The 21,708-nt window shown below is 42.4% G+C and overlaps 1 protein-coding gene across 1 annotated transcript in view; it reads left to right on the top strand.

Moving 5' to 3' along the window:
- The window catches only part of LOC138763184 (metabotropic glutamate receptor 7-like), a 583,408-nt gene that overhangs the window by 337,137 nt on the left and 224,563 nt on the right, over nt 1–21,708 (top strand). The window contains exon 7 of the mRNA XM_069936932.1: nt 767–1,702. Within this exon, the coding sequence (XP_069793033.1) occupies nt 767–1,702 (936 nt within the window). The remainder of the gene's footprint in view (nt 1–766; nt 1,703–21,708) is intronic.

Raw genomic sequence — 21,708 nt, 5'->3', positions numbered from 1 at the left:
TGAGTTTATTTTGACAAATGAATTTGTTTCTTTACACACCATTATCACCAAAGCTTTTGATCATCTGTGCTAAATTTTGTTTGACATCTTGAAACCCGTTTCACTGAATGAGCTATCTGTGCATTTGAATGGGTTTATCTGTGAAAATCATCTTGCGAAAAAAAAACCGAATAAGTTAAATACATAAAAGTGATGGATTATAGGGGTGGTTGTTGCCTGCCACGATTCATGTTACATCCATATTTTCAAATTCAGTACTAGAAATGTTGGTGGAGTCAGTTTGAACATAGGTTCAAATTACGTTAATGTAGGCATGCCTCATCGTCATTTGAAATACTGGATCATTATTACTAAGACAGTCATCTTTCTGCATTTATTTTTGATGCTGGCAGGAGTATAATTGATTGGAGTGGGAGGGTTTTCACAGTTTCTCATTAATGCAGGCTACTGTAGGCTGGATCACAGCAGGCCAGGCCAGCTCACTCTAAAGCAGCCATTCTCAACGGAGTCCATATGCCTCCCTTGGGGGACAACAGATTGAAATCATAATTTTTATGTTGTTTATTATGTTGGTAGGAGAGAAGTGCAGAAGAACCAACTAAATCTGACTGCTTCACAGGGAAGGGGTGCCCATAATGTTTGAGCAGAGACTTCAGGGTAACATAGCCAATAAAAGATTGAGAATGGCTGCTCTAGAGACACAAGACATACCATGATCCCAAAATCATTGCAACGTGCTGAGTTTCTCCTGTCTTCCTCTTCAAAGGTGGAAGATATGCGGTGGGCTGGAGGGAGCCGAGAGCTTCCCACCTCGGTCTGCAGCTTACCCTGCAAAGCTGGTGAGCGCAAGAAAATGGTGAAGGGTGTTTCATGCTGCTGGCATTGTGAGCTTTGCGATGGATATCAGTATCAGCGTGATGAATTCAGCTGCTCCCTATGTAGCTACGACATGAGGCCCAATGCAAACCGGACGGGTTGCAGCCAAATCCCGATTGTGAAGCTGGAGTGGCATTCACCGTGGGCCATTATCCCAGTTTTTCTTGCCATGCTTGGAATTATCGCCACTATTTTTGTTATCGCTACTTTTATACGGTACAACGACACGCCTATAGTACGGGCGACTGGCCGAGAGCTTAGTTATGTTCTCCTCACTGGGATATTTCTTTGCTACATCATCACCTTCCTAATGATCGCAAAACCCAACACTGGAATCTGCTCCTTCCGTCGCATCTTCCTGGGCCTCGGCATGTGTATCAGCTACGCGGCTCTATTGACTAAGACCAACCGAATTTTCCGCATCTTTGAGCAGGGGAAAAAGGCTGTGACGGCACCCAGGCTTATCAGCCCAACCTCACAGCTGGCCATCACATCTAGTCTTATCTCCATACAGCTCCTTGGAGTTTTCATCTGGTTTGGGGTTGACCCTCCAAACACAATCATAGACTACGATGAACAGAAGACCTCAAATCCTGAGCTTGCCAGAGGTGTCCTCAAATGTGATATTACAGATTTGCAAATCATATGCTCCCTGGGATACAGTATCCTCCTAATGGTGACATGTACTGTTTATGCCATCAAGACAAGGGGAGTCCCAGAGAACTTTAATGAAGCGAAGCCTATTGGATTCACTATGTACACTACCTGTATAGTGTGGCTTGCCTTCATTCCAATATTTTTTGGCACTGCTAAATCAGCAGAAAAGGTAAGTGGATTTTAAAAAAAATATGATAACAGTATATTGATTTTAATGTGAAAATGGCTGCATTTAATATTATTATTAATTATACAACAGCATTATTTCCATGAACTTTCTACAGAGGTGTCAGTCTTCACAATGGAGATGAACTCTATAATTAACAGCCTGAAAGATTAGTATTAGTTAAAATTCATAAAATATCTGGTCTGATTTCTGTTTCTCAATGTGATTGACTGTTCTGATTAACCTGATATTATTCTTTTTTTGTTATTTTTCGTTGCTCATTAACTCACATCTCCTTGGGTTAGGAATTCCGGCACTGAGCAAGTGATTTCCCACAGAATTTGTCCGTGAATTGGGAATAATTTGTTATTTGTGATCTCAGGCCCTCGTCCTCTCTTGGAACTCCAACATTGTCCAAGGCTCTGAACTGAGGTTTAATGATCAGATTCTGGCCAATGGAAATCTTGAAGTCTCTGCTAAAGATACAAAGCTAACCAGAGCCTTCAAGATTGTATGGCCACATTTCTCTTAAATAGATTTATCAAAGGGATGTTTAGCTAAGACAATGAAATAGAACTGAAGTAGGGATTAGATGTGATCTAATTGAACAAAGGGATTGAGGTGCTGAACATCATTTTCCTGTTCTTATGTTTTCAGTCATTTATGTTTCAGCCTGAGTTAAATTAGGGTTAGTTACTTATGATCTGATTGTTTAAATGTTGGTGATTTGTGTTCAAAATACATAGTATACTTTTGAAATGTTTGTGCGTGTTTTACGCTTTTGAGTTCTGCTTATATGGAATTCTGTGAGTGCATGCAATGAATAAGCAATAATGACAAAGTTAGTTTATAAGCACCTTTGATTGAAATTGAAGCTTGACTTACTTTTTGTTCCCATTGTTTGAGACTGATGATGGATTTATCCACAAGTATTCAGATGAGATGCAGCATTATATATTGGTGGCTGTCGAAGTTGTGGTGGCCCATATATTCTTTAAAAAAAGTACTAACCCTCCCTACCCCATAACCCTTTATTTTACTTCCATCCATGTACCTGTCTAAGAGTCTCTTAAATGCCCCTAATGTTTCAGACTCCATCACCATCTCTGGCAAGGCATTCCAGGCATTCACAACTCTCTGCGTAAAAAAAAACTTACCCCTGATGTCTCCCCTAAACTTCTCTCCCTTCACTTTGTACATGTGCCTTCTGGTGTTTGCTAATCCTGCTCTGGGAAACAGGTACTGGCTGCCCACCTTATCTGTGCTTCTCATAATCTTAAAGACCTCTATCAAGTCTCCTCTCATCCTTCTATGCTCCAAAGAGAAAAGTCCCAGCTCTGCTAACCTTGCTTCATAAGACTTATTGTCAAATCCAGGCAACATCCTGGTAAATCTCCTCTGGACCCTCTCCACAGCTTCCATATCCTTCCTATATTGAGATGACCAGAGATTTGTAGAGTTAAAACATGACGTCTCTATTCTTGAACTCAATCCCCCTATCAAGCCCAGCATCCCATAGGCCTTCTTAACTATCCTATCAACCTGTGCAGCGACCTTAAGGGATGCATGGATTTGGACCGTATGGTACAGTAAAAGCCCTGGTGTCTGACACTTGTGGGGATTGGTAGATGCTGGTTAAGTGTATTTTCTGGTTGCTTGAGACTTACTCTTACAATGCCAAACTAATACATCTGCATTAAGAATAAACTGTTTAAAATACAAAAAGACTATATTGTACCAACACTGAACAAACTTCACTTGCATGAATATTTAAACCTTAAAGCATTTTACTTTATTTTTAGCCACATTCTTTGAAAACATTTAACTGACATTGCATCTGTGGGTTTCTTCCCCTCCACAGAGCTGCCCGAAAGACGGAAAATGGCATTATAGATAATTACCCCCTCCCCCCTTTCATCCTGGGCGGTACCATTTTATTCAAATGCAACTTTATTCACTTTATTCAAACAACTGCTATGAGCAAAGCATGACCAAGGCTCTCTGCTGGCTGAATATTTGCTCCCATCTTCACCAAAGGTTTATGTGTTACTTCAGAGAGCATGTACAATTTTTAATATATTTTTATCTATTATTTTATTCTTATTTATTTTTTATTTATTTTTCTCAATTTTTTTGACGGTTGCTGTACTGTGGATGAATTTTGTCAATTGATCCTATTTTCAGTTTCCTTTTAACTTCTCAGCTGTTGAACTGAGAAGTTGCAGTTTTTGCAATGTCTGTAGAAAAGCTGTTCTAGTTTAGCACTAAATTCCATGGGATAATGTAGAACCTTGTCGATGTACGTCTTGCCTCCTGGGCGCAGTTAATGATCATTGTGGTGAGAGGGGAGAAATAACTATAGTGCAATCAAGCAGGATTTTCCAAAGGTCTGGATTCTGCTAAGCAATGTGGTTCCAGGATACACTATAGCCTTTCCCCAACATGGAAAAAGGAGATAAATCCAGAGGGAAACCTGACTTCTAACTAGGATCGACCTTTCACAGGCACTTTCACCCATTCCCTCAGTTTTGGCTCGTTGTAAGAAGATTGTGGAGAGAGAGTCCTGCGCTTTCTGCTTGGAGAACTGTTGGTCCTTTCCCATCAGGGGTGATCAGTGGGAAGGCAAAAGTTTGATTCATGAACTGTATATTGGACACCCTTGATCTAGAGGACAAAGTGGCAGAAGCAAGAGACTTGGAATTCAACTTCAAACATTCTTATCGATGGTTATGGGAAAGCATTTGCAATACAGATTGGAGGACTAGAGTGAATAGGCAAAAAAACCCAACATTCCTTGCAACTGTGAAGTTCCAGGAAAGAAAAATGCACTTTAAATGCCAAAAAGTAAAATTTCATACAGATCCCTTGTTAGTGTTCCACAAACCAATTTAATCCACCTTTGATTCCAATATTCTCCCTTTTGTACAACATAATAACTGAACTGTAAAACAAATAAACAAGGGACTTTAAGATTTGCTGCATTTGTCCTGACAATGCAGTATATTCTGAACTTCATTACATCCCTAATTGTCCCATCAATAATGGTTTCTCTGGAGGTTTGAGGAGGTTCTAATTGACATTGCATTTGCATCTATTCAGACTTACAGCTTTAAAAATAATTTATCATTCTTCATGGATTCCAACAATGGGGAAAGGGATTGCTTGAATGACAATCTCCCATATTGACATGGATGCCTCTAACTTCATTCTTTCATTCAGGCTTAACACACAGAGAAAGGAAAAGGGGGTTTACTTATCAGGTCAAAATGCAAAGGTCTGCAGACACTGCAGTTGAACTAAAAACACAAACCTGGAGAAACTCAGAAGATCAATCTGTGTACTTTATATAGGAAAGGTAAAGATACATAACCAATGCTTTGGGCTTGAATCCTTCATCAAGGTGTTCCTTGGTGGTGACTCTTCTTTAGTATTCCCCAGAAAACGACAGTCAAGAAACATAGCAGAATTTTCAGTTGGTGGCTACATTGCACGGATGTATTAAATAGTTAATTTGCATCGTTGCATCGGAATTTGCATGCTCATGCCTAATGCTGTGTTTGACCTGTGAGAGATTAACTTGTGCACACTAACAATTATAGCGACCAGAGATTATGAAATCCCCCATGCTATCATTCACAAATTTATTTAGGATAAATTTCAAAATGACAAGGAAGGAGATGGGAAAATGGATAATCAAACAATGACTGAATAAGGGATGGAGAGACTAAATCAGCCATTCTCAAAGGAAGCCCAAGTGCTTAAGGAGAGGTAAGAACTGAAATTATAAAATAGTTTTTTATGTTTTTAATGTAATTGGTAGAAGAGAAATACAGAAGAAACCAACTAATCTTGACTGCTTTAGAGGGAAGGGGGGGGGCATAAATTTTGCGCAGAGTCTGAAGGGGGCCATAGTGAAAAATTATTGAAAAATAACTGAGCTGAAGCACATGAGAAGAAATCTTGGGTTCAGCTGATGAGGCGCTGACAGTGTGGAAGCAGAGGGAAGAACCAGGAGAATGAATGAGATTTATGAAGTTTGCAATGGTAGTCTGACCTTCACAAAATTTTCCTTTTAATTCTTTGGAGCAGATAAGATGTTCAGAAAATTATGGTGATTAGAGAATCAGAATTTATTGTCATGAACAGGTCATGAAATTTGTTGTATTGAAGCAGCATTACGGTGCAAACGTTGCTATAGAAATACATTTAAAAGTAAATAAATTAGTCCAGAAATAAGAGAAAGTGAGTTAAAGTCTGTGGTTATTTGTCCATTCAGAAATTTGATGGCAGAGGGGAAGAAACTGTCCTTGTGTCACTGAGTATTCATCTTCAGGCTCCTGTACTTCCTTCCCGACAGTAGCAGTGTGAAGATGGCATGACCTGGGTAGTGAGGGTCCTTGAGGATAGAGGCTATTTTCATAAGACATTGCCTCTTGAGGCTGTCCTTGATGGAGTGGAGACTGATGCCCATAATGGCGCGGATCAAGTTCCCAACACTCTGTAGTTTTTACTTGTCCTCTGCCTCCATATCATACAATGATGCCAACAGTCAGAATGCTCTCTGGAGTTTGGTGCATCCTAGTTAGAGTTTGGTAACATACAAATCTCCTCAAACTCCTCACAAAATACAGCCACTGTCAAGCCTTCTTCGTGATTGCATCGACATGGAGATCCCAGGACAGATCTTCAGAAGTGTGGACACCCAGGAACTTGACGTTCTTAACCTTTTCCACTGCTGACCCCTCAATGAGGACTGGGTTATGTTATGTTGATTTTCCATTCCTGAAATCCACAATCAGTTTCTTGGTTTTGCTAACTTTTAATGCAAGCGACACTTCATCAACTTTAAACAGCATGGTTAGCACAAACATCAGGGAAAATCTACACGGTATTATTTTTACATGGATTTTATTTTGCCAGGAGCTGATATTTTGAGATCAACATTAATGTATCAACACAGTGTTTTACTGCAATCTTCTTCTCTGTGCTAGAATACGATGCATTTAATTTAAAACAGTATTTAGTTCTATTTTCCATACCGTTTCCCAACAAGAACAGTTTTAGGAGAGAACCTGTGAGGAAGTACTTTAATGTTTATATCTTGTTCCCTAATGATGTTCCTTAGTTTGCAGCTTAAAAGCTTCCCAAAGAGATCCAGGCCATGGCTGAAAATTTTAATTATGTTTCCTTTTCAACTCAAATTTACAATTTTATGACCAAATTCCATTCTTGAGGATAACTCTCACAGTTCAGTTTTCTAGAATTAAATGATAAATGAATCTTTGTCATTTATCAGGAAATTTTCTGCTGTGAACCTCTGATTCTTAATTTTCTCTTGATAGTTCAAACTGCATCTTCCAGCTGCAGTAAAGACTGTGGTTCTTTGAAATCTTGTGCGTGGTGATAGAAGTAGGTGGGCGCAGTGGGGGCTGGTGGAAGGTGAAGGGGGAAACCATAGAACACTAGAGCATAGGAACAGGTTCTTCTGCCCAACTAATCTGTGCCAAACTATTATTCTGCCCAGTCCCAATGACCTACACCCGGACATAGTCCTCTATACTCCTCCCATCCAAATTTTTTCTTAAATATCAAAATCAAGCCGACATTCACAACTCCAGCTGGCAATTCATTCCACAATATCACCACTCTGTGCATGAAGGTTACCCTGAATGTTCCCTTTAAACATTTCACCTTTCACCCATGTCATTTTGGTCTTGTCCCATGGAACCTTAGTGGAACAAGCCTTCTTACATTACTCCAGATTTGGAGAGTGAAGCCTTCAGTTACCCATTGCAACGAAAATGAAATTCCGGAAATGATCAGAAAGTCAGTCAGAAAGGCATGGGACCGCTCCAAAAAATTGCCACATGGGTATAACAAATGTAGCACAACAGGTGTGTAAAAGTAACAAACATCGCCTTTGTAATCCAGCCACAGTGTAAGTGAAGTAAAAGTGATGGACAGATGCCATTTGAAGATTTGTTCTAAAAATCATTAAAGTTATTATTTTGGACAAAAAAATGCGTGTGATTGAGTCTCACAGCCTTTCTGTGAGAGTAACTATGTATATTTATATAATTTTGATGTGTTTGTTTTTATTTCTCCAAATGACAATCATTCCAATTAATTAGTATATTAGGATACAATACACAAAAGTACTGGAGGAACTCAGCAGATCCAGCTGCATCCATTGAAAGTAAAGGCTGACTAAAATTTCGGCCAGAGTCCCGCTGAGTTTCCCCAGCACCTTGGTGTATTGTGATGTTAAACTAATTGAATTGCAGTTACTGTATTAACAATGAAAAGAAACAACATCACCTTTTCAAAACTCCACAATTCTGGGGAAATGGGTAAGTTCAACACAATCCCTTCATGTAATCAAATCCCTTCCTGCCTGATGAGGATGATGTGTGTTGGCAGTGGGTGCAAACATGACATGGATTTTTTTTCTCTCCCTCCCTCTCTCTTAGTCTCATGTGATATGGTATAGCACAGGAAGTGGAGAGACAAGGTAGATGAAAGACCACTCAAGAGGGTGGTAGTAGGGAAGATGAAAAGTTAGACAGAGGGAAAAAAATAAAGTACAGGAGAAGATAGGGAAGAATGGAACCAGATGGGGCTGGGGTTATCAAAAAATGGAAACATCAATGTTCATGTCATTAGCTTTAAAGCTGTCCAGGAAGAAGGTGATGTGCTGTCAAACCCACGAAATGCTGGAGGAACTCAGTCAATCAGATATACTATTATTTGGATAGCAAGGAACTGATTAAAGATAGTCAAAATGGGTTTGTGCATGGAAGGTCATGTTTAACCAATCATAAAGTTTTTGGAGGAAGTTGCCAGCAAAGTAACCAGGAAGGAAAGGCTATGGATGTTGTCTATATGTAGTTTGGTAATGCCTTTGACAAGTCTCAAATGGGAGAATAGACAGGAAGGTTCAGATGCTTGGTATTCATGGTGAAGAAGTAAACTGGATTTGACAATGGCTAGACAGGAGAAGCCAGAGAGTAGTGGTGGATGATTGCTTCTCAGACTGGAGGCCTGTCACTAGTGGTGTGCCTCAGGGATTGGTGCTGGGACCATTGTTGTTTGTCATCTATATTTAATGATCTGGATGATAGTGTGGTAAATTGGATCAGCAAGTTTTCAGATGCCACTAAAATTAGAGGTGTTGTGGACAGCGAAGATGGTTTTCAAAGCCTGTACAGGGATTTATACCAACTGGAAAAATAGGCTAAAAAATGGCAGATGGAATTTAATGCACATAAGTGAAGAACAAACCAAGAAAGGACATACACAGTACATGATAGGGCATTGAGGAGTGTGGTTGAATAGAGGGATCTGGAAAAACAGAAACATAATTCCCTGAAAGTGGAGACACAGGTGGATAGGGTTGCAAAGAGAAGTTTTGGCATATTGGCCTTCATAAATCAAAGTATTAAGTATAGGAGTTGGGATGTTATGGTAAAGTTGTATAAAACATTGGTGAGGCCAAATTTGGAGTATTGTGTGCAGTTTTGGTCACCTAATTACAGGAAAGATATCAATAAAATGGAAAGAGTGGAGAGAAGATTCAGGAACTGGGTTACAGGGAAGGTTAAACAGATCAGGACTATTCCCTGGAGCATAGAAAAAGGAGAAATTTGATAGAATTATGAGGGTGATAGACAGAGTAAATGTAGTAGGCTTTTTCCACTGAGGGTCGGTGAGGGACATACCAGAGGACATGGGTTAAGGGTGAAAGGGGAAACATGAGGGGAAACTTCTTCACACAGAGAGTGGTGGGAGTATGTAAACAGATGCCAGCTGAAGTGGTGAATGCAGACTCAATTTTTACATTTAAGAATTTGGACAGGTAGATGGATGGGAGAGGAATGGAGGGCTGTGGACTGGATGCAGGTCAGTGGGACTTGACAAAAATAATGTTTGATACAGACTAGAAGGGCAGAAGGGGCCTGTTCCTGTGCTATCATGTTCTATGGTTCTAATCTTTGAGTTTCTCTTGCCTTCCTTGGACCCTCTGAGTTCTTCCAACATTTTGTGTGTTATTCCAGTTTTTCAGTATCTGCAGTATCTTTTGTTTGCATCTGAAGTGTTGTGTGACAAGTCTATGTTTAGCCTCACCCTGACAATGGATAGGCAGATTTGTGATTGGTTGCGATCTGCTGCCTTTCAAATAATGACCAGAGCTTTTTTGTAGGCTGCACTCAGTCTTTAAAGGTCAATATTATGAGTGATTGGCTGTGGGTGAAACAAATGTGAGCAACCATTTGATGTGAAGAGCACTGTATGATTTGCATGGTTTTCAACTGCTCCCGAGACATCAGGGAATGGGGAAGAAGGCTGGAAAAGTGCCCTGTGTCCATAGAAGGCTGAGAGCACTTCAGCATGTGGAGCTTAAGAGCAGTGGGGTGAGACAGTTGTTGAGATCAGTGTTCGATTACCTGGATGCGATGGCTCAAGGAACTCCTTGATTTTGTCCATGGTCAAGGTCAGTGAATGCAACTTCAAATGCCTTTTCAATAATGTCTGCACTACAACACTCAGTCACCACTCATTGCACCACACTGCCACCATTCACCAGTATACCCCATCACCAGAACAACATTTGTGCCTTAGTTCATCCAGCACTGCTCCCACCTTTGTGCCTACACCTTTGTGCACCCATCTCACCTATCGTACACATTACCCACGATTTAACCATTGCTGTGAAACTGAACTCCATTAGTGATTTTATCTCTAATCTGCTAAACGGGGCAATTTTAAAGTGGCAAATTAGCCTACCATTTTGCTCATCATTGGAATGTGGGAGGAAACCCACAAAGTCACAAGCATTGAACCCTGTTCATGGGAGTCGTAACCCTCACTGCATCTCTGTACATTTGGCGCAATTGATTCCCTGTAATAAATAAATTGAGGTCAGGCAAAATAAGATTAGAAATGGTACCATGCTCACTCAAATGGAAATGGAAGGCCAATTCGTGGAGCTAGATGGCAGGAAGGATGCCCCATGTGCTTAAGGCCCAGGAGAATTGTCAGGACCATCACAGGAAGAGCCTGATGGATGTTGCCTCTATCTACTCCAGGACTGAGAATCCTCACTACAAGAACAATGCAAAAATAAACCATGTTTTCTCAGGATATATCAGGGTGAGCTACCCAAAACTGAAGACACTTGTGGTGAACCATGTCTATAACTGGATGAAGCATTCATTCACTGATGGTAAATTGGTATTCAGTCAGCTCTTGTCTGAGCCATTCTCCACCCACTTTCACTGCTCAATTGTAGCTGCAATGTGTATTGATCAGATTTCTGAACTCCTGACTGAGGCAGGCTGACCCTCTTGTAAATTCCACACCATTATTTGACCATCAGATAGTATAGAGCAGGGGTGGTCAACCTTTTAATTTAGCCATACAGCACAGTAACAGGCTGGTTCACCCAATTAACCCACACCTGTGGTACGGACTCATGGGCTAAAATGACCTGCCATCATGCTGTATGTCTAAATTAAAAAGTAAAAGGTTGGTTTCTCTGGAGTCAGTGGTGAATTAACCATTAGGCCGAGTAGGCTGTGTTACAGGCTCAGAGGACCCCAAAACCCAGCAGCAATAGAAATTAATTGACAAATGGTTACTTAAACAAAAGTAGTTTTTAATTTGCTTTAAACATTATTTAAAAAACAGGATAAAACTTTGACTTATTACCATTACCTTAACCTAACTTAACCCCCTTCTAATTCTAACCGCATGTGCATGTAATGTATATAATTTCAGAAAAGTTCTTTGATTCACAGTCCAATCTCACTTTTCACTCCTCCAAGTTCACCAAACAGATTGCTGGCTCCAAAATCAATTCCTGAAAGATCTTCTCAGTTCCCTGAGATGGGCTCTTTTTTCACCTCTCTGTGAAAACCTTCAGCAAAGCAGTTTCCATTGTCTTTACAAAGGCCCTGGGCCAGAGTGTCTGGTTTGAACAGAGCTCTTGTATTTGAGATCTGTTTTGTGAAGTATTTCTTTCCTACTCTAAAACCTCCACAATCTATCTCTTCCAAAAACATATCTAAACATAATATAAAATATAATATAATCTGTCACAGCTGAAGCCTAGGAGCCAGAGGGTAAGGGGTCTGAGCTGCGATTCCCTGCGTGATTGTGTGTACCACGTCCATGACTGCATATGCTGTGATAATAGCGTGAAGCAAGGCTGTGTTCTCGCACCAACCCTCTTTTCAATCTTCTTCAGCATGATGCTGAACCAAGCCATGAAAGACCCCAACAATGAAGACGCTGTTTACATCCGGTACCACACGGATGGCAGTCTCTTCAATCTGAGGCGCCTGCAAGCTCACACCAAGACACAAGAGCAACTTGTCCGTGAACTACTCTTTGCAGACGATGCCGCTTTAGTTGCCCATTCAGAGCCAGCTCTTCAGCGCTTGACGTCCTGCTTTGCGGAAACTGCCAAAATGTTTGGCCTGGAAGTCAGCCTGAAGAAAACTGAGGTCCTCCATCAGCCAGCTCCCCACCATGACTACCAGCCCCCCCACATCTCCATCGGGCACACAAAACTCAAAACGATCAACCAGTTTACCTATCTCGGCTGCACCATTTCCTCAGATGCAAGGATCGACAATGAGATAGACAACAGACTCTCCAAGGCAAATAGCGCCTTTGGAAGACTACACAAAAGAGTCTGGAAAAACAACCAACTGAAAAACCTCACAAAGATAAGCGTATACAGAGCCGTTGTCATACCCACACTCCTGTTCGGCTCCGAATCATGGGTCCTCTACCGGCATCACCTATGGCTCCTAGAACGCTTCCACCAGCGTTGTCTCCGCTCCATCCTCAACATCCATTGGAGCGCTTTCATCCCTAACGTCGAAGTACTCGAGATGGCAGAGGTCGACAGCATCGAGTCCACACTGCTGAAGATCCAGCTACGCTAGATGGGTCACGTCTCCAGAATGGAGGACCATCGCCTTCCCAAGATCGTGTTATATGGCGAGCTCTCCACTGGCCACCGTGACAGAGGTGCACCAAAGAAAAGGTACAAGGACTGCCTAAAGAAATCTCTTGGTGCCTGCCACATTGACCACCGCCAGTGGGCTGATATCGCCTCAAACCGTGCATCTTGGCACCTCACAGTTTGGCGGGCAGCAACCTCCTTTGAAGAAGACCGCAGAGCCCACCTCACTGACAAAAGGCAAAGGAGGAAAAACCCAACACCCAACCCCAACCAACCAATTTTCCCCTGCAGCCGCTGCAACCGTGTCTGCCTGTCCCGCATCGGACTTGTCAGCCACAAACGAGCCTGCAGCTGACGTGGACTTTTACCCCCTCCATAAATCTTCGTCCGCGAAGCCAAGCCAAAGTGCAATACACAAATATGCTGGAGCAGGTCACACAGCATCGATATGAAGTAAAGGGTAGCCTGGTCTCTGTTCGTTGTTTCACACTTATTACACAGGTGAAGCTGGTGACTGTGGGCCATAGTCGGCACCATGCCGTTGCTGGGGTGACGCACACAGTGGTTTCTGGGAGCTGACGGTGGCGTGAAGATTTGCAGCATGTTCGAGGAGGGAGCTTTGAAATACTGGTGTCCAGCCTGTCAAGTGAACAACGGGAGGGGTGCATGACAGGTGTTGTCTCAGTAACTGGATAAAAGTGAGCCCACTACCCTTGCGAGACTGGCTGAGTTCCTCCAGTATTTCTGTGTGTGTTTTACCGCTGACCTTAAAAACTGCATTGCTGATCCCCTGCTTGGGACAGCCCTTAGGCTCCATAACCTTCGAGCATGTAAGCACAACTTGTACTCTTTTTTTCCCCCCAAATTACAAGTTAAATTGGTTATACAATTTTGGCATACTGTACTCATAGACAGGAGTGGCAGGGAGAGCCAGCACAGTGATAATAGACCATTCCCTGTGAGGATCTTTTTCAGAGCTATGAATGAACAAGTGTCCTGGAATGTAAGTAACATGGCGCTTTAAGAATTGTCCTATTGAGATAAACCTGCTGTAACGTGAGCAACTGTTCATGCTCTCTCTGGCTGGAATGCTCTTGAAATACCTCAGCCCAGTGCTTCTCAGCCAGTGGTTACATGGACTCCTTCACTCCAATCACTTATTTAGAAAGAAATATCACAGGAAATGGCACATTAACCTTGACTCAGGTATCGATCTATTGCAATAGTGAGAAGCTTTGGGTCAGTACCAGGACTGTGCAGGAGAAGAGAAGACAGCTGTAGGTGTGTCCGGAACCCAATGCTGATGTCCAAGGGGATGACCAGAGTGCCCACGGTGATGTCAGCCAAGACCAGCCACACGATGAAGTAGAAGGTGGTTTCCCTGAGAGCTCGGTTGATTTTGACACCCCAGCAGACCAGCACATTGCCCAGGACAGATGTAACCACGATCAGCACCTCCATCCTGATGTAGATCGCCAGCAATGGAGAGATAGTCCCTGTCTCACCTTCCCAAGTGGTTGTCATCCTTGCATCCAGCCTCGTTGGGATGGAGAGGCACTGAATAAGGAAGGATCCATGGCTGAGTGTCATTGGGGATGGTGGAGAAGGTGTTTTAATTTCCTCCGCTACCTTGGGTGCCCGTTATGTTGAGTCCATTGCACTGGTAGGGAACAAATTGCCTTGCACACTCTGACCTGTAGCGAGTACTGCTAAATGAGAGGCCAATAGTGATTGGTGCCTGGGTGGCCAAGCCCTTGTTGGGGAGCGAGGGACAATGGTGTGGCTTGGACCATGGCAAGGAGCAAAGGATGCTGGGAGTAACCCAGGCCCATGGCGGAGCAAGGTCCATGGTGGGGGGGGGGGGGTGCCCCTCACTAAAGCTCAGCCTAGGGCCTGAGTGATAGTTAATCCACTGCTGCCTAGAGTGTTACCTGATTGCCCTCCTACTAGTGAATGTGTACACCACCCCCCCACCTCCACAAATGCTTCTCTTCATGTAACCATGTATGCCAAGGTATTGCCCAGGTAACAACAGTGATTGGTCAGCAGTAAAGTGTGAGGTAAGAAACACTCCTATAAAGTCTAGTTCCTTTTAAATAATTGTAATTTTCTTTGTAAAAGGTATTATAGAGGTTCAAATCAGCATAAACCCTTTTCCTTTAGTTCTGCTACCTTCTTCATAAATAGTGGTTTGCATTACTGGCTTGGTTAATCCAGTGATAAGGATTAATAATCCAGAAAATATCTGTTCAAATCTTATTACAGCAATTGAAAGTGAAGTGAAAACAGCTGGTTTAATCCAACACAACTTCTTCATCATTAACCCAATCCAGGGAAGGATATTTCTTCTTTTCTGATGTGGTTTCAATGAGACTCTACCTCAGATTGGAGACTTTTGCTGCAATTCCATCTGAAGCCATCATCAAGGAAAGCTACAATGCAGTTAAATGCCCATGTAATTCATTTAAAATGATCCTCTGCCAACACATTTTAATCTGCACACACTCTCATCCACTCCTTTCCTGATTTTACCTCTCACTTGTACCACATCAATGGTGCACGGTGGGGGTGTTACCCTGAAGAAATGATAGAAGTTTGAAGCATCGTCAATTGTCACTGCCAAGAGACCTCTCTTGGACCTTCTTTTGGTTGTATCTCTGAAGGAGAAATATTTTCCTCCCCACCCCCCGCTCCCACAACAACCAACCAAGTATCAAAAACTTTTTGTAAACAAGTAACTACTCCAAAATTTTAAAAAAATTGCAGCATTAAAAAAAATCAGCATTTTCAGGTGATAAGGAAAAAACGGTGGAGAAAGAAAGAGATTTAACCTTTCAGACCTTCCATCATTTTATTTCAGATTGCCTGCATCCGATTCTTTCATGCCCTGTTACTGATGCTGAACATTGATTTACAAATAATGCACGCTTGAGTTAGTCTGTGTTCGAATAGCATTAAAGTACATTATTGATTATCAATCACTGAATAGTGACCTACAAATTGTAACTTTGTAATCAGTATTTTGGGGCATTTTTTTATTAGGTGTAACATTGATGTCTTTTAAATATTGCTTTTGGTTCTACAGTCAGATTGATGCTTGGTAGTTTCTCTTACTGTAAGTGTAAGGGGTTCTAGCCAATACTAATGGTGACATTTTGTTTGCCTTAGGACGGACTAAAAAAACATTTCATGTAATATTACATTTTCTGTTTTATTATATGACAGTAAAAGAATCTTGAAAATATGTCCACAGGAATGTATCTTGACAAACTCAGGCTGAAGGGACATCCTAAGGTAAGGACGTGTGCCCCGCACGAGCAAGACCCTTTCATTTTAAATAACCAATCAATGCATCTTGTTTGCTCAGAGAGCAATTTGACAAGAGTAAGAATCAATTAAAGGCCAATTCCAGCATAAATTTCTTGAACTTTATTCATTTATCTTGTTAAAATTTGAATTATTTTTGCAATGATGTAAATACAGAATGTGATTGAGGTTTATAAAATTAGAAATAAATTAGAGGAGTGATGTTTGAGCTGCACTCACTACTTTTTCCAGTCTTGAACAGAGCAAATCCCACACTATGCTGTGACACATCCAGTATAGTAATGACGGTGTAGACCAACTATACTCAACCCTTTTTTTTCAGCTTTTCCCCCCAGGACTCTGCTCACATTTATGGGCCACCTTCCCTGTGAAGCTGGTTTCTTTTGTACTTCTCACCCACTGACTACATGAAAATTTTTTAAAAATTGATATATGAGGTGAAGAGAAAACAAGTTTTTTACTTAAATGTGCTGTGGCCCCCAGTAAGGAGGGTGGTTGAGGGCCCCCATTGAGAATGGCTGGTGTTGACGTTGTTGAGAGACATGGGGGCACAAACTAGCTGCTTTAGTCTTTCAAGAAAGTGGAGGCATTGGTGTTGTTTCTTGACTGTCGCCAGGTAGACGGAGGGAAAGGTTCAAACATATTCTCAAAATCCCCTGGATAAAATGTTGCATCCTCTCTGAACCTTGAGAAACATTGGCCTATGGCCATTCAAAATGGTCATGGAACCAAGAGGGCATGCATGAGGAGCAGACAGAAGTCTTGCTTATATGGAAAAGGGGAAGACCACCAAATTGATCCTCTTGCCCAGTCAGGCACCACCTGCCTCATATGTGGAAGAGCCTCATAATCCACCTCAGAACCATTAACACAGTCATGGAAATGATTCATCATTGATCTTGAAGGATTGCTCAAGAAGTATAGGTGGCCTTGAAATGCAGATTCATTTTCAGACCCAAAGTATGTTTCATAAGATTCTGATGCATGGCTTTCAACATAACAGCACTTAGGAAATGAGGAAGGGTACCAGGGAAACCCCTGTAAAACATTACCGGCATCATACAGAAAAGCAGAAGAGAAAGTTATCCTGAAAGTTTTCAGCAAGACAAGGGTGTAGAGGGAATATTAGAGGGGATCGAGTGCACATCCTTTCGGAGTACCCATGTAGAATGTGATCATGGAGAGATGCTACCCATCTTCACTGATTGTGATCTGTTCAACAGGAAGTCAAAGTTCCAGAGCTGGGGTGGGAGGCAGGGTGATTGGAGGACGGGGTCACTGAGTATTTGATCCTGAAGCTTCGGAATGAGTTTGCTTGGGGCTATGGTATTGAAGGCAGAAGAAAAGTGCAGAGAACAAAACAAAGGACTCTACATCACCTTTGTTGACCTCACCAAAGCCTTCGACACCGTGAGCAGGAAAGGGCTTTGGCAAATACTAGAGCGCATCGGATGTCCTCCAAAGTTCCTCAACATGATTATCCCACTGCACGAAAACCAACAAGGTCGGGTCAGATACAGCAATGAGCTCTCTGAACCCTTCTCCATTAACAATGGCGTGAAGCAAGGCTGTGTTCTCGCACCAACCCTCTTTTTAATCTTCTTCAGCATGATGCTGAACCAAGCCATGAAAGACCCCAACAATGAAGACGCTGTTTATATCTGGTACCGCACGGATGGCAGTCTCTTCAATCTGAGGCGCCTGCAAGCTCACACCAAGACACAAGAGAAACTTGTCCGTGAACTACTCTTTGCAGACGATGCCGCTTTAGTTGCCCATTCAGAGCCAGCTCTTCAGCGCTTGACGTCCTGCTTTGCAGAAACTGCCAAAATGTTTGGCCTGGAAGTCAGCCTGAAGAAAACTGAGGTCCTCCATCAGCCAGCTCCCCACCATGATACCAGCCCCCCCACATCTCCATCGGGCACACAAAACTCAAAACAGTCAACCAGTTTACCTATCTTGGTTGCACCATTTCCTCAGATGCAAGGATCAACAATGAGATAGACAACAGACTCGCCAAGGCAAATAGCGCCTTTGGAAGACTACACAAAAGAGTCTGGAAAAACAACCAACTGAAAAACCTCACAAAGATAAGCGTATACAGAGCCGTTGTCATACCCACACTCCTGTTCGGCTCCGAATCATGGGTCCTCTACCGGCATGACCTACGGCTCCTAGAACGCTTCCACCAGCGTTGTCTCCACTCCATCCTCAACATCCATTGGAGCGCTTTCATCCCTAACGTCGAAGTACTCGAGATGGCAGAGGTCGACAGCATCGAGTCCACGCTGCTGAAGATCCAGCTGCGCTGGATGGGTCACGTCTCCAAAATGGAGGACCATCGCCTTCCCAAGATCGTGTTATATGGCGAGCTCTCCACTGGCCACCGTGACAGAGGTGCACCAAAGAAAAGGTACTAGGACTAAAGAAATCTCTTGGTGCCTGCCACATTGACCACCGCCAGTGGGCTGATATCGCCTCAAACCGTGCATCTTGGCGCCTCACAGTTTGGCGGGCAGCAACCTCCTTTGAAGAAGACCGCAGAGCCCACCTCACTGACAAAAGGCAAAGGAGGAAAAACCCAACACCCAACCCCAACCAACCAATTTTCCCCTGCAGCCGCTGCAACCGTGTCTGCCTGTCCCGCATCGGACTTGTCAGCCACAAACGAGCCTGCAGCTGACGTGGACTTTTACCCCCTCCATAAATCTTCGTCCGCGAAGCCAAGCCAAAGAAGAAAGAGTCTGACATAGGTTTCCTTGGTATGCACATATTCCTCAGGTGATGGTATCTGGCGTGGATCTGTTGAGATGATAGGCGAATTTGAAGTGGGTCAAGGCTAGCGAAGAGGCTCGAGTTGATGTGAACCATGAACAGTCTCTCAAAGCACTTCATGATGGTAGATGTCAGAACGAAATGGTTGATGGTCATTCAGGCCTTTTAAGCTTTTGTTTCTAGTCCATTTAGCATTTTCAGATTTATGTGAAGTTATTCCTGTCTGAGGCCTGTCGAATAGCATACTTAACAGCCAACAGAACATCATGAGATGAGAGAGGAAGAAGAAACCCATACAGCTCCTTGCAAAAACTATTATTTTTTTCCTATTCATCATGCACCTTTGTCCATTGACCAATGTCCAATCCTCTGTCAACCAACCTTGAATATGCTCTTTGCTTGATCATCTATAGCCCTCTGACCAAAGACATGTCTCCCCTTCTCAGTCCCAAATGGTTGACTCTTTATCCTGAGACCAAGCCCCTTGTTTCTGGATCCTGCACTCAAAGGAACCAGTCACTTCCTTTCACAATCATATACACCTCATTGTGATAGCACCTCATTCTTCTAAAATCCAATGAGTTCAGCACCATCCTATCTGACGTGGACTTTTCTTTTCATTGATATTTTCTTCATGGTTAAGACCCAGCATGGACATAGACCTTTCATCCTATCAAGATCACAGCAAATGTCAACTACCCATTTTACATTTTTTGACATTAATCCAATTTTTAAAAAGTTATCCCCACATTCTCCAACAAACCTATAATCTCATCATTTATCGACCACACGTGGTTATTTACAATAGCCAACTAACCTACCAACCCACAAGGGTTTGCTTTTCCTCAAATTGGGGGGGGGGGGGTTGAGGGTTGCCTCCCTATTTTCTGTTGCCCTGTTCCAGTCCTTTGCTTCCCCGATGTCTCCGCCAGTCCACACTAGCGGCAGTACTGGGGTTTCTCTGCACTGACATTTTTTTTATATATATAGACAGCACCCAAAGTCAGGATTGAACCCAGGATCTCTCATGCTGTGAGGCAGCAGTTCTACTAGATGCACCACTGTGTTGCCCTTCCTTATAAAGAACTAGTTGAGTAAATGTAATTTGTACTGACTTTGGCTTGCAGGAAGAAAGCAGAGGGTAATAGTGGAAGGAAAGTATTCTGCCTGGAGGTTGGTGATCAATGGAGTGCCGCAACGATCTGTTCTGGGACCCCCGCTCTTTGTGATTTTTCTAAATGACCTGGATGAAGAAGCTGAAGGATGGGTCAGTAAGTTTGCGGATGATATGAAGGTTGGAGGAGTTGTGGTTTTCAAAGGTCCCAAGAGGATATAGATAGGATGCAGAGTTGGGCAGAAAAGTGGCAAATGGAGTTCAATCTGGATAACTGTGACAAACCAGAGGCTGAGTACAGGGTTAATGGTTGGTGACTTAAGAGAATGGATAAACAGAGGAACCTTGGGGTTCAAATCCATACATCCCTCAAGGTCGCTGCAGAGGTTGATAGGATAGTTAAAGAAGCCCTGTGGGATGTTGGGTTTCATTAATAGGGGGATTAAGTTCAGGAGTAGAGAGGTCATGTTGTAAGTCTACAAATCTCTGATGAGACCACACTTAAGAGTATTGTGTTCAATTCTGGCCATCTCATTATAGGAAGGACTTGGAAGTTTAAGAGAAATGTGGCCATATAATCTTGAAGAGAGGTTGCAGAGGAGATTTACCAAGATGTTGCCTGGATTGGAAAACAAGTCTTATGACGGAAGGTTAATAGTACTGGGACTTTTCTCTTTGGAGCATAGAAGGAGAGTGGAGACTTGATAGAGATCTACAAGATTATGAGAGCCATAGATAGGGTGGACACCTAGCATCTGGGCTATTCCTACCCAGGGCAGGAATAACAAACACAAGAGGACATATGTACAAAGTGAAGGGAGGGAAATTTAGGGGAGACATCAGGCGTATTTTTTTTAAAATAAATGCAGAGAGGTATGGGTGCCTGGAATGCCTTGCCAGGGATAGTGTTGGAAGCTGAAACATTAGGGGCATTGAAGAGACACATGAACGAAAGAAAAATAGAGGATTACGGGGTAGGGAGGGTTTAGTACTTTTTTAAAAGGAATATATGGGTCGGCAGAACATCGAGTGCCAAATGGCCTGTACTGTGCTGCAGTGTTTATGTTCTATGTGGAACCTAGGCAAAGTTCAAATAGATCTTCTCCACATCCATTATACGTATGGTCCTGACTCCCACTATTTTCTGTGAAATAAATCCTCCTGGATCTTCCCGAGAAGTGAAATTGCCTCAGTGAGGGATCCCTCTTTCACTCTTTGCAGGGAAGATCCAGAAATAATTTGTTCTTGTTCAGGAAATTGCAAGCCATTTCTCCGTCGTAAAATACAAAAGCAAGCTATACGAATCGGTGGTGACTGCCTGCGGTGTTGGAAGGTCAATAAACAAAACCCAAATCAATGCCTGCCTTGAAGGATTCTGTAACATATTTAAGTCTGTTTCCCTGGGTACTACACTGAGAGCAGAGAACAATTCAGGGCCTGCAACCTCAGAGTGATTATTGTTCATAACATGCGACCACAGTATATTCTTGGGAGAACTTGCTATCTATTTGTGACTGTGTATGTTATGACATCTGTTGTAATGTGTGTCAAAAATGATCCAATGTTATTGAAAACCTGTTAAATGGATAATTTTCAATTTCAGTTAAAATTAATGGTTAGAGTGAACCAAGGATATATGTTGATTAGTAATTGGATTATCCCCAAAAGAACCAAGGTTTGAATCTTCAATAACCTTTAGAGTTCATTATTAAATATTTTGCACACGCAGGGGTGATTGCAGCAGTGCAGTGGGCATCATTTAGTGAAGATTTTGTTTAAAATCAAGTTTAATGGATTGAAGATTTTAGACGATATTTTCCA

This window comes from Narcine bancroftii, chromosome 5, assembly GCF_036971445.1.
Source record: "Narcine bancroftii isolate sNarBan1 chromosome 5, sNarBan1.hap1, whole genome shotgun sequence".
Taxonomy (NCBI): Eukaryota; Metazoa; Chordata; class Chondrichthyes; order Torpediniformes; family Narcinidae; genus Narcine; species Narcine bancroftii.
This window is presented reverse-complemented; position numbering and strand designations above follow the sequence as displayed.